Source organism: Lutra lutra, chromosome 4, assembly GCF_902655055.1.
Source record: "Lutra lutra chromosome 4, mLutLut1.2, whole genome shotgun sequence".
NCBI classification, from domain to species: domain Eukaryota; kingdom Metazoa; phylum Chordata; class Mammalia; order Carnivora; family Mustelidae; genus Lutra; species Lutra lutra.
Window position 1 is genome coordinate 29485978 of NC_062281.1, and position 12835 is coordinate 29498812.

The 12835-nt window shown below is 37.5% G+C and overlaps 1 protein-coding gene across 1 annotated transcript in view; it reads right to left on the bottom strand.

The window, feature by feature from the left end:
• PKHD1L1 (PKHD1 like 1) overlaps window positions 1–12835 on the bottom strand; it is a 159933-nt gene that overhangs the window by 14322 nt on the left and 132776 nt on the right. Inside the window, exons 68-73 of the mRNA XM_047726136.1 lie at window positions 11244–11409; window positions 8765–8997; window positions 8405–8572; window positions 5714–5871; window positions 3478–3613; window positions 304–648 (exon numbers count right to left, since the gene is read on the bottom strand). Of these exons, the coding sequence (XP_047582092.1) occupies window positions 304–648; window positions 3478–3613; window positions 5714–5871; window positions 8405–8572; window positions 8765–8997; window positions 11244–11409 (1206 nt within the window). The remainder of the gene's footprint in view (window positions 1–303; window positions 649–3477; window positions 3614–5713; window positions 5872–8404; window positions 8573–8764; window positions 8998–11243; window positions 11410–12835) is intronic.

Here is a 12835-nt window from a genome sequence, read left to right on the forward strand (position 1 = left end):
ATCTCACAGCTGTAAGGTCAATTACTTAGGTCACCTCTCAAATCTTCAAAAGTAGGTCAAATCCTTTTGTTGAATTCACTAATTGCTATAATAACAAAATGAAGGCTAAAGTTCCTTCATAATTCCAAAATATTTTGGGATTACAGGAGTAGAGTAGGGAAAAGAGTCTCTAGGCCCCTACAGGGCTCAGGATGTGGGGTTGGTGGGACTTCCTGAGGCCAGGTTTACCAGGCCCTGAAAGGGTTATTTGTGAATGTGGATCTAGTATTACATTCTTCCAACTCAAATGTCTCCTCTTCATACCTGCAGTATCATTGCTTAAGAACGGAGGAGGAGGATCGCCAATCTCCAATTCCACCGTGAGTCCTGTGGATCTTTTCTTCCGCAGACTCTCCCCTCGCGTTAATTTGCTGACACGGATTTTGTCACTTGGTATCTTTAGGAACAAGGCAAGATTTCTAACCAGATTATGAGAGCTATAGAAGTCATCTTCTGTTACAGCAGGTAATTGGAAAGAAACAAATATGACAGCAGTGGTGTGGATTTCAACAGGTATAGTTCCTTTAACCAAAAGGTAAAGCATCTGGTAGGTTCTATCAAAGTAGTTTTCAGCAAGGACAGTGGAATTCAGGTTAGGAAGGAATTGCTCTGTGGAGGAAAAAAAGCCAAAACAGCACAGTTAAAAATATCTATGTTACCACAATTACCATGTAGTGTTTAATATTTGTTTAAATGTAGGAAATTCTAAAAATATTCAACACTATTCTTCCATACGAAAGTATGCATATTAAAAAAAAAACACTTATAAAGCTGAATGCAAAATTAAAGGCAACCACTTAAATAATACCATCAATCATCATTACACATTACCTTTATTTTAAAAACAATTAGCTATAGATACAGTATAATTGAGAAATAAAATCCAATTATGAACCCAGAGCCTATATTATATTGGTAGCAGTGTTTACATGTTCAGAATTTTAAAGCCTTTACCAAAGGCATTTGGCAATTTAAAAATGTAAATTTAACTTTAATAGCCATCTAGTTTATGCAGAGCTATGCATCAACTCTTAAAGAGCATTTACAATTCAGTGCTTCTATTTTTACCAAGGACAAAAGGAAGTAATACAACTGAAGTATATGCTAAAATATTTCAGAGGGATTTTATACCAATGAAACAGGTTTACATTTCAGCCTGAAAACCTTTGGTTAATGGAAAAAAACATTCTACTAGGGAACTGAGTTTTGTAAAAGTGACTGAGATTTTTTACATAAATATAAAATGAATGAATATATATATGTTTATGGCAGAGTATCAAAAATGTCTAAGAGCTAATAAATCCACTAACAAATACTGAGCCCAGACAAAGGCTAAATCATATAATAGTACTGGAATGGGACACGTAGCTTCCTACCACATTTCACAGTGAGGCTTACTAAGAAAAATAAAATTTTAGGAAGAAGAAGAAATTTTTTATGCATCTAATAGACATTCACTGCAGTTGGTAATAAGAAGGCATTTCATTATTACCAAGTATTTCTTTCATATCTACTAGTATAAGTTCTAGAAGCAATTTGGTTTAAACATTCTGTGAATCTGAAGACTGTGGTTTTATATTACGAATTAAAGATGCTCTCAAACCACATTTAGAGGGGGCACGCACCATTTATCCTGGGTAACTTCCTCATGCCTTCACAGTAATGGAAGGAAGCAGAGACACACATAATAAAACATTTTGGGTAATCTAAAATAATATGTATAAATTCATAATACAGGGAAGCAATTTTGCAGTCTAAGTGCCAAAGCAAAATATTCATTTAAAAGCAATGCTGCATCAGAAAAAATGTTGATAAGAAGGTGGTAGTAGTAGTGTTTTTCAGCCCTTCAACACTTATGTAACCAATTCCGTATCTTAATTTTTTTTTTCCAATTCCCTATCTTAAATACTGTTTGTTGAGATAGTTTCTATTTCCCCGATTTGAATGTTAGAGTATTTGGTACCAAAAGGGATATTTTTAAAAAGAATTAAAGGGGATGAAATTTAAGCTGTAAATATGGGTAGTTATTTGTATATAAAACGTGATAACATGGACTCTCTTAACTTATAAGGAGGCAGTATGACATAATCGTCAAGTGCACGGCTTCTAGAGCCAGACTTGGGTTCAAGTCCTTGTTCTGCCCTCACCATCTTTAAATTACCATGGACTGAATTGTGCCACCCCCCCCCCCCCGCCGATTCACGTGTTAGAGCCCTAACACCCCATGTTAGAGTATTCGGAGATGGGGCCTTTGATAAGTCATTAGCCTTCGATGAGGGTGGGAACTTCACGAAGGATTAGTGCTCTCATAAAAGGAGATGCCCATAGCCTGCCATTGCTCTGTCTGCCCTGGGATGACACAGTGAGAAGGCAGCCATCTGCAAGCCAAGAGGAAGAGAGCTTTCACCAGAACCTGACCCTACTAGCACCCTGACCTAATACTTCTAGCCTCCAGAATTGTGACAAAATAAATTTCTGCTTTTAAGCCACCCACTTTGTGGTATTTTGTTATGGCAGCTCTCAGAGCTAAGGCAGAGACTGTAGCAAATAGATTCACCTCCTTTTGTCTCAGTTTACTCATCTGTGCCTTGCTCCTAGGACTATTATTAGAATATAGTAACAATGAGTTATTATCTACAAAGCACTTAGAACAGTGCCTGGCACATAGTAACATTTCTGGAAGCACTAGCTAGTCAGATGGTTAGTAGGAATAGGACTGGCTCCACAGACAGTAATGAATATGGGTTATCCATTCCGACTCTCGTGTTTAGCTGACGTTATGATCTGCAGCTCACATTTATATCATTGTTAACCTAGATTATGGGGCACTTCTAAAAATGATAAGAGCACATGTGGAATGGAAGGTACTGGCCTTATTTACTGGCCTTGTTTAAGAAAAGAACTTCCATGAGCAGATATAAATCCTGGTCTTGCAAATATTGGTAAGTGGGTAAGTTTAGCCTTTCCCATATATGTCATTTAAATTCAGAGTTTTTTATATGACTTCATTATGTTCAGCTGATGTTATATTAGCCTTCTTGGCAATACTTCTGGTAACCGCTAATTAATTTTGGCTTTGACCAGAAGTAAAGTGGAAACAGGGTAAAAATTCTAAGCCAAATCTCTTCTGTGTATAGAAATAGCTGAACTGCATGTAGAACATAAATGTCCTCAGGGGGGAAAGGAATGTGCACGATACACAAAAGCTTATATCTGCATGTACGCAGGTACATAAGAGTTCCATCAGGAATAATCTTTCAGGACACATATCTCATAAATAAACACACCTTAGAATTTGGTGGATTGTGGCTAACAATATCTTCTCTTGTGTTCATCAATATCTAAGGAACTAATAATATTAATAATGAAACATTGCAAATAATTTCATACATAATTAAGTACAAACGTAATGTGTACTCTATTTTTCTGAGGAAATACCTGTGTATAGATGTCTATTAAGTTCACAGTATTTCTGTTGAGGGTTCCATACTGTATTTTTGGGGCAAACCAATGCATTGTTCACATAGACATCCAAACGCTGAAGTGTGGGGAAAAAAATTCCTACCACCACAGCCTGTTAAAAATAAACGACATTTTTGTTTCTTAAGAGAACAATGAAACAGAATTTTTAGAATTTAGCACTTAAACATGTCCTTCAACTATATACACCTTCTGTAAAATAGTAAAACTAAGTTGTATGGTTCGATGATAAATACAGAGTTAAAATTTGTAAATTCCCTTTCATTCAACCATTCATACAGATGTTACAACTTAATTCTTAATTGATGATTCTCAGTAGAAAAGCATAATGTAAGAAAGAATTATTAAAGGAGTATCTCTAAAAGAAATACTTCCTTTAAAAGATAACAAATTCCAATACAGGCTTTCAACTCCAGATGCAGGAGAAAACGGGGAATTTAGTAGTGCTCTGTAATGCAACCACACAAAATTAGTTAATATGGAAAAAAATGCTTACCTCTGAGACAAATTTGGTAGTAAGATTGATTAAAAATTAATCAAAAAAACTATATTCTCTGGTTCAATTTTGTTCATTTTCTATGATTATATTCCTCCCGTCTCATGCTACAGGTATAATCATAAAGTAAGGAGACTGGCTTTTACAAGGGCAGAGAGATATTAATAAGGAATCTAATAAGCTATACATAGTTTTGGAATCTTCTTTTGAGATTGTCTTCAGAGGCTCAGGACATTAACAGTCATATCACTTCGTAGTTATTTTTAAAATTAAAAATATTATCTTCCGTTCAAAAATTTGAGGGCCTGTCTAAACCAGGCCCTATTCTAGGAGCTGTCGTAAGCCCTTGCTCTCGTTGAGCTTATATTCTAGTGAGAGGAAAAAGACAAATAAATAGTGGCAATAATAAGCAAAATATGAAGCATGTTAGAAGATGGTTAAGCGCCATGGAAAAAAGAAAGGTAGAGCAGAATATAAATAACAGGGAGAGCCAACTGCGGTGGAGTGAACGTGCTAGGCCTGTTGGAGGAATGCGGTTGGGGGAGGGAATTCCCCCCGGGGAGGAGGAGTTAGGCACCTAGGGCAGAACGTTCCAGACAGACTCAACATCTGGAACATAGGCCCAGGTGGTAACAGGTGTGAGGTGGTTTGGAACAGCAGGGAGCTCAGTGTGGCTGGAAGAGTTGTAGTCAGAGAGCTACGGATGTGGGCACTCTGGCTCTGTACAAAGCCCAGTGGGGAAATTACTGCAGCATTTGGGGTAAGGAGAGACCTGGTGTGACTTATAATTTGAAGGTCTCTCTGTGGCTGCTGAGGTGAGAACAGACAATAGAGCAGGCAGAAGCAGAGCAGTGGGAGGAACTGGGAGCCAACTGCCTTAATCCAGGGAAGAAATAATGTCGGCTCAAAGTGGAGGATAGCAGTGATGGTGGTAAGAAGTGTCAGGTTCTGGATATTCCGAAGGGACATTCAACAGGATTTGCAGATGGACTCGGTGAGGGATACGACCCAGAGGGAGAAATCAAGAACAGGGCCAAGGTTTTATCTCCAGCAACTGAAAGGATGAGATTGCTATCCTCTGAGAAGGAACAGGTGTGTCTCTCTTTGCTACTATTCTTTCTGCTTTATCTTCTCCACACCCTTTCTTCACATTCCTAATACTCTGGGACTTTTGAGTCTCATGTTCTTGGGGGAAAAAAAAATTTCAGTTATGAGACTATTGTTTAACCTCATACTCTCTTCCCACTGGCACAGTGTATATAAACTTAACTGTCCCAGCTGAATGCAGTTCATAGCAAAGATCTGATATTGTTGAAGATACTTAAAATAATGTGCTGTGATTGCTGAAGTAAATTCCAAAGGTGTGCTCCTGAAATAGATAAATAGCAGCATGGTAAATAAATATATAATTCCAGTCACTGGTCCTGGATATGCATTACTTTTACATAAAAATTCAACTTTGCTGCCAATCACGTAAATCATAGGCCTCACTGTCATGATGGGGGACAGATGTGCGGTATGCATATATGTTCTCGGGCTGATGAAAACTTTCTGAATTAAGCTTATTTTTAGTTGTACCCGGATGATCCTTGCGATGATGTTCAAGAGCACAGGGGAGGAGATAAATCCTTAGCATTTAGAAATAGATGTCAATAACCAACACCGATAACTCAAGAAGTCATTTCTATCTTGTGTTACCTTTCGATGGTCAACATTAAGCAACATCAGCCGAAGGTTCTGAGGACTGGTACCAGTGAAGTAAATTTCATAAGATTTGTTCAGAGCCACAATGCTATGAAACAGGGACAGTCTTCTCTGGCATGTGTATCCAGCACACCAGCCATGATCCTGTGGGCCTAAAGCCACATAAATTAAAGTTCACATTCTATATCACGAATATTATTTAGCATGAACCCTGAAGAGTAACTGTATTAAAAATAAATTGCAGGGTCAAGCTCAGCATTTACATCCATTATCCATCCACCCATCTATCCTTAGCTTAAAAAGAAGGCAGGATGCAACTCCTTCCTACTACCCTTACTTGTTTACTTGTAGGGTCAAATGTGTTGAGTTTGCACAGGAAGGGTCCTTGAAGGAAACAGTAGGTTTTATATGATTCTCTACTTCAACAATCATATTTAAGTCCCAGCCACATGGTAAAAAAGAAAATGCTTCCTATCAAATGCGAGTTTAGGTGGGGAGCCAATTTTCTCAGACTGTTTAATGTTAAATGTAAAGTTACAGATTTAATTTCTTAAAAACAGAACCTGTACTTGGAAATATGGACATTTGTATGGCTAAACCATGGATTTGTTAATTCTTTCACATACTCATTTCTTCATCAGTTAATCTGTAAATTCGACAAACTCTTAAGTTTGTTTTTTATGAAGTTTATAATCTTCCTCCATTGTTATTTAAATAGATTTTTATTAGAGACTGTAATTATAGGCACCACTGGAGGGTCAACATCATTAACGAACTGATATAATCAGAGAAATAACACTCCAATAAAACCTCTAAAAAGCCAAACACAGTGGCTGCTTTTCTACCTGAATCCAGACATTTCCAGAACAGGCATAGCATGACTTGTAGCAAACTTTTCTACTTCACTTCAGTTTTAAAGTGGCTGAGATTATAAAACATTGAATGAGATATGGAGTGATAAACTTTCTTGATGTATTTATTCATTAGCTTTGCTCAATTTCCTGGCTTACTTGGAATTCTTATCAATATTTATAACTGAACTTCAATCAAATTTTAAATCAATATAAACTTCTGAAGCTCGTGTAGAATATCAACTTTCTCTTAGCATCCAAAATGTAAATTCTGCATTTAAATAAACCTTCTTTGTGAGTTTTGAAAACAGAAAGAAATTTCTATGTATACAATGAAAAATTCAGAGTAGCAAAAGCCATTTTTTAAAAATAAGTGAAATTAAGTTTTAAAATTTTAAAGGAAACTTTAGTGATATTCAAAAACTTTTACCTTGGGATTTTTACCCCCAATCTAATGTGGTTGTATCTTATGCCTCAGTGATTCTTTCAACATCTTCATAATTTTTGCAATACTGTCATCATTTACTTAAGATTCTTCTTTAAACTGACAGTCACTTTTAAAAATTTAAATTTATTTTTAAGAGAAATGTCATGTCACTATTGTAAATCGAAAGCTTGTATTCTTTTCAAAAAAGAAAAGTATAAAAATAAATAGACTAAAATCTTTCTCTAGCATATAAAACAGAGCAATTTGAAAATATCTCCATTATTGACACTGACTGCTCTAAAGTTCTTCCCACAAGCTCTCTGCTTTGTAAGATTGAAAGGCAGCCCTTAAAATTGGGTTGATTATGGGCCAGAGAAACCAGGCAAATTGCATGTTGCAGGCAACAGAAGTGAGGAGAGACTTGAAATCATGTAACTTTGGGACATCCCTGATTTAGTTCATTCTATTCTCTTGAAAACTTTTTTTTTTTTTTTTTGGTATATCACAATTTCTTTGAGTGTTCTTTATTTCCTTGCTAACACATTAAAAAAAATGAATATTTTTGTGGGATACTGGCTATTTTGTTGAATCTCAGGGTATTTCAGTCCATATCTTGACACTGCCAGGGCACAGAAATCTTTCTCATCCAGGTTACATGCCCCTTCAGCCCTGGAAAGACTCTTAAGCCTTCTTAGGGACTAATCTTTAACCCCCCCCATACCATTTCTGGGTAATACAATGAGTCCCTTCCCTCTATTTTCTGCAGCTCCTAGAGGTTCATCTTATTGATTCAAAAAGTCCTGGGCTCCTAAGTTGATCTGAATTCTTATGGAGACCACTGTCTTCCCTCTCTACTAGACTCACCCATGACCAGAATGTAAGGAGCCTAGACTCTGGAACTTGCCAAGACGTTCCTGACAGTCAAAGGAACCAGGAATGAAAACAAACAAGCCCCAAAACACACTGATTCAAGATTAAGTCTTAGAAGGAGTCACGAAAATAAAAACCAAGTAGGCTGAAAATAACTTAAGTATTCCAAATAACACATTATCTGTGTTTTAATTTAGGCAAATTATCTTTTTGGATATCTTTTTGGAGACACTCGGGTCAATTTTCCCTTAAAATATTTATGCCACCTTATTAATATAGGTATGAAGATCAGTCAAGGAATAATTCTCCTCTTCTTCTAATGGTTAATTTTGAATAACTATCCTGGTTTTCTAATAAGGGAGTCCACTGAAGCATCAAACAGCCCTCCTGCATGTAGATCTTTTCTTACAAGCAGAAGGAAAGCAGTCCTGATGTTTGTTAGTTTAATGTGATAAATAATTTGTGAGATGTCTCCATGCATGTAATAAATAGTGACTGCTTTGAGTAACTACTAGTTTGTTTATACTGAACACGTACCATTAATGAGATCAACATAACCATTGCTCACTATAGCCACTGGTGAGAGTCTTCGAGTTTCTGTGTCAGAATCCAGGCTTTCAATAACCATCATTGCATATTCCATCCCAAAGCACTGATAGCTCTGCCATTGTGGAATGTATTTACAGGTTGAATCTCTAATAATTCCTAAAAATAGGTATATACGTTTTAGCGGGGAAAAGCAATCTCTCCAAAAACATCCATATACTTCTTCTTTTATGTAAGATTAGTAAGTAGAAAATATGTTATTGGTTGATTACCCCAATTACTAAAAATAAAAAATAAAAGATATGTTTTGTTTCACAAACTTGAGGACTAACAGAAGAATGTCCAACAAACCTTTGTACGGTGCTTTCTCAGTGACAGGCATCCTACTGCCGTTTGGGAATGTGAGCACCACCTTAGGAATCCTGTAGTCTCCAATTCCAAATTGACTATTTCCGTTCCATTCATATTCTGCTTGAGGTATCACTGAACCAGAATTTCCCAGAAAGGAACCGTCCATATCTCTAAGAAAAGATTTCCTTTTGGCATCACAAACCATGTCTACGCAATCAGCTGGATTCACCTTACTGCGGAGAAAAGGCAAAACACATGAATATTTATAGTTAGTATCCTTCCCCTGTTTCCAGAGAGCATTTCAGTTGAAGATTTGATAAGAGAGTATCCAAAGTTTTTTGACTCACTGAATCTTATCATTTCAGAAAGGATTCAAAATGGGAACAAAGAGCGTATGTAACTAGTATTGTAAGAAGAGAGAGATCATAAGTAGGCAGAGAGGCAGGCAGAGAGAGAGGGGGAAGCAGGCTCCCTTCTGAGCAGAGAGCCCCATGCAGGGCTTGATCCCAGGACCCTAGGATCATGACCTGAGTCGAAGGCAGAGGCTTTAACCCACTGAGCCACCCAGCTGCCCCACAGATTTTTGTTCAAGAGATTTACTGAAGGAATTTTTGCAAAAAAGAAGGAGAGAAGCCACATAAGACAATGGAAGGAAAACGAGATTACTGTGGTCTATGGACTAGCTTCATTCTGATCCCAGGGGCACCTCTGGGTCATCAATTGCACCTAGGATTGCTCCCATCTTGAGACAAGGTGGTTGGCCTTTTGTACTCCTGTATAAACTAGTCATTTTCCATGGACTGCAAGGAGATGCTGTTAGGGAGGGTTTTAGCTGCCCAAGGCTATTCCTATTCAGCTAAGTGCAATTTTCTGGAAAATAGAGCAACTGTAGGTTATTACTGGCCAATATTTAGAGCTTTGGGGGCCTGGGTGAACTCCCTCCCAATATTTAGAGCTTTGGGTAAAAAGGGATCTGGGAAAAGGCCAGCAGCATCTTAATAAAAGCACAGAGCTCAAAGACATTCTATTTTAAAATGTGGTATTTTCTGAGGTGTCTGGGTGGCTCAGTAGGTTAAGCATCCAATTCTGGATTTCGGCTCAGGTCATGATTGCAGGGCTTAAGATCGAGCCCCACATCTGGCTCTGCACTGGGCATGGAGCCTGCTTAAGATTCTCTCTCACCCTCCTCCCTCCCATTTGCACGATCTCTCTCTTTTCAAAAACAAAACAAAACAAAACAAAATAGTATTTTCTTCATGACCTAGGTATTAAAATTATATATTACATCTGAAAGATCCAATGATAACTAAACAGAAGCTAATAATATTCTAGTGAGGAGAAGCTCTATTGAGCCAAAAAATACTGCACTTCCGTAATTACTAAATGAGGAGATGTGCAGTTGTCACCGAAACAAAATCAGATGAAGTCAAACTGTTGATGAAACACTGCATTTATCTAAAGAGATGTCTATCTAATTAGACAACATTATTCCTCGTCTTCTTCCCATACTGAAAATGGTTCAAAGATGTCTCATAAAAAATGTCTTTCCTCCAATCTTGTCTTACATCTGAATTCCTGGCCTATATGTTATCTTTTGGTCACACAATATATCCAATAAGAACAATGTTTCAATTAGTCTTTGCTGCGTAACAAAATACCTCCAAAATTTAGTCTTTAAGCCATCATTTATTAGCTCCTGTTTCTATGGATTGGCAGTTTGGGCTTTGTTCATTTGGATAATTCTTCTGCTGGTCTCACCTGGGATTACTCCTTAGGCTACCATCAGTTTATGGGATGGATAGTCTAGGATAATCTCACTTCCATGTTTGGTGGTTGGTGCTTGCAGCGTTTGGGCTGGCCATTAGCTAGAGTACAGGGGGTGATTGGGCCATATACTTTCTAAAAAGTATAGCAGTTACTGGCTATCTTCTTTTAAGATTTAAGGTCTAAGTGGCTGAATTTCTAGAAATATTCTGACTCCAACTGACTTTTTTGATTGAAAAGTCACTGTTTGGGGTTTCTGCATCTTCTCAGTCACTGTGATTATAATGGCTGACATTAAATTTCAAAGTGCATGCTGGGGTGAGTGTGGTAAGATGTTTGGAAAGCAACAGGAAACAAAAGAGGTAAGGAAAAGGGAGGAAAAGATAGAGGAATGTCTCTCATTTCTAATAACCATTAATGGAGAGATACTAATGTACAACGCACTTCTAACCTGGTCTCCATCTTTTATGATAGTATTACTTAGGCGTGGAAAAAACAGTATGAGAAAAAATATATATATTAGAGCCTAGCTTCTTCAATTTAACTGAAAACACAGATGCATTAAATAGTCTTAATTCTCATAGTGCTGATTAAAATTTTATAGAAATTAATAGTTACTTTAACATAGCAACTTTCTCAGATCTATGGCAGGGGAAAAGAAACACAGAAAGCTATAAATATGAAAGAAAAAAAAACAGACTTTCATATGTTGTACCTTATATCAGGCCTATGTATGAATATTTTTGATTGTTCAGTAGTATCAACCAGCTGTATGTTCTTCACATGGATTGGATGCTGTAAATCTTCATTCAAAGGGTTAGTAATGAAGACCACATTAGTTTCACCTGAACAAACATTCTTAAATCCAACAAATGTTGAACCTAAAACATAAATAACAGAATGGAGAAAGTGATAAAATCAGTTTCATTTCATGCATATTCCAGCAAATACATCATATAACACCACCTTGAACATAGAGCTCTTAGCTTATATGGTGGACAGTCCACCACTATTCGTGTTAGATTGTTGCCTCCCTACATTAATACCATTGAATAGTCTTCTCATATCTTCTCTGAGCTTAGTTATGTGATTTGGTTTGACCAATGGGACAAGAGCAATTGTGATATAAGCAGATCTGAGAAGTGCTTGCCTATTAGGGCTCACTCTCTCTTGGTGCTCTTGGGGAATTTTGCGACTTCCAGCATGTGAATGAGCTCAGAAGACATATGGCCCCATCACCTCCCTTACTCTAGCTAATGGCCAGCCCAAACACTGGTAAGCACCAACCACCGGACACAGAAGTGAGACTATCCTAGACTATCTATCCCATAAACTGATGGCAGCCTAAGGAATAATCCCAGGTGAGACCAGCAGAAGAACTGTGCAAATGAACAAAACCCAAACTGTCAATCTGCAGAATCAGGAGCTAATAAATGATGCTTTAAAGACTCTAAATTTTGGAGGTATTTTGTTATGCAGCAAAGACTAATTGAAATATTGGTTCTTTTGGCCTTATTGAATATATTGTGTGACCAAAAGATAAAATTTATTGAATTCAAACTTAATCTCCATCGTAATTAAAATCCAATAACTCAAGAATAGAAAAAAAAAAAGCAAAAGGTGACTCCAAAATTCTTATATCAGTTATGTAATATCACCACCCTTTCTGGTGAAATTTTTTTCCTAAGATGATATTTTATGTACATCAATATGAGCCTTAGATGAATATTAATAAAATACCACAGTAGCAGACACTGTAACCTGTACAGATCTACTTTACTGGTCCAGTGCACTGGCCCTCAGCACCACCCCCGTAAATATTGGCTGCCCACTACTCGCACCTGCTCCTTTTCCCAGAGAATTGTCCTTGACCAGATGACAATTCCCAGAAGAGATTCTGCACTCAATACCACCACCAAAGGGCTACTATGCCTAACCGACAACTGAACAGAAGGTCCCTTTGCCTCAAGAGGAGGCAACTAAACTGCACAGCTCCCTGAGGTATCAAGAAAGAGCTTGACTCTAGCTGAGACGGTATCCTTGCTTAGCTCTGCTCATCCTACTTCCCTCACTCCCTTTCTTGTGAAAACACACCCTTAATAAGCCACTTGCATGGGAATCCCATCTCTGGCTTTACTTTTAGACCATCTGATTTAGACAGTGAGTACCAGAAGTGGTCCTAGGATACAGGCTGTAATGATGCAATAATGAATTTAGCTCATTTGCCGTCTGGATGGGAATGAGGACGCCCTTATTGAGGGTACGTGGAATACTGATAGCCCCTTGAAGCCCCTAGAAAGCTGTAAC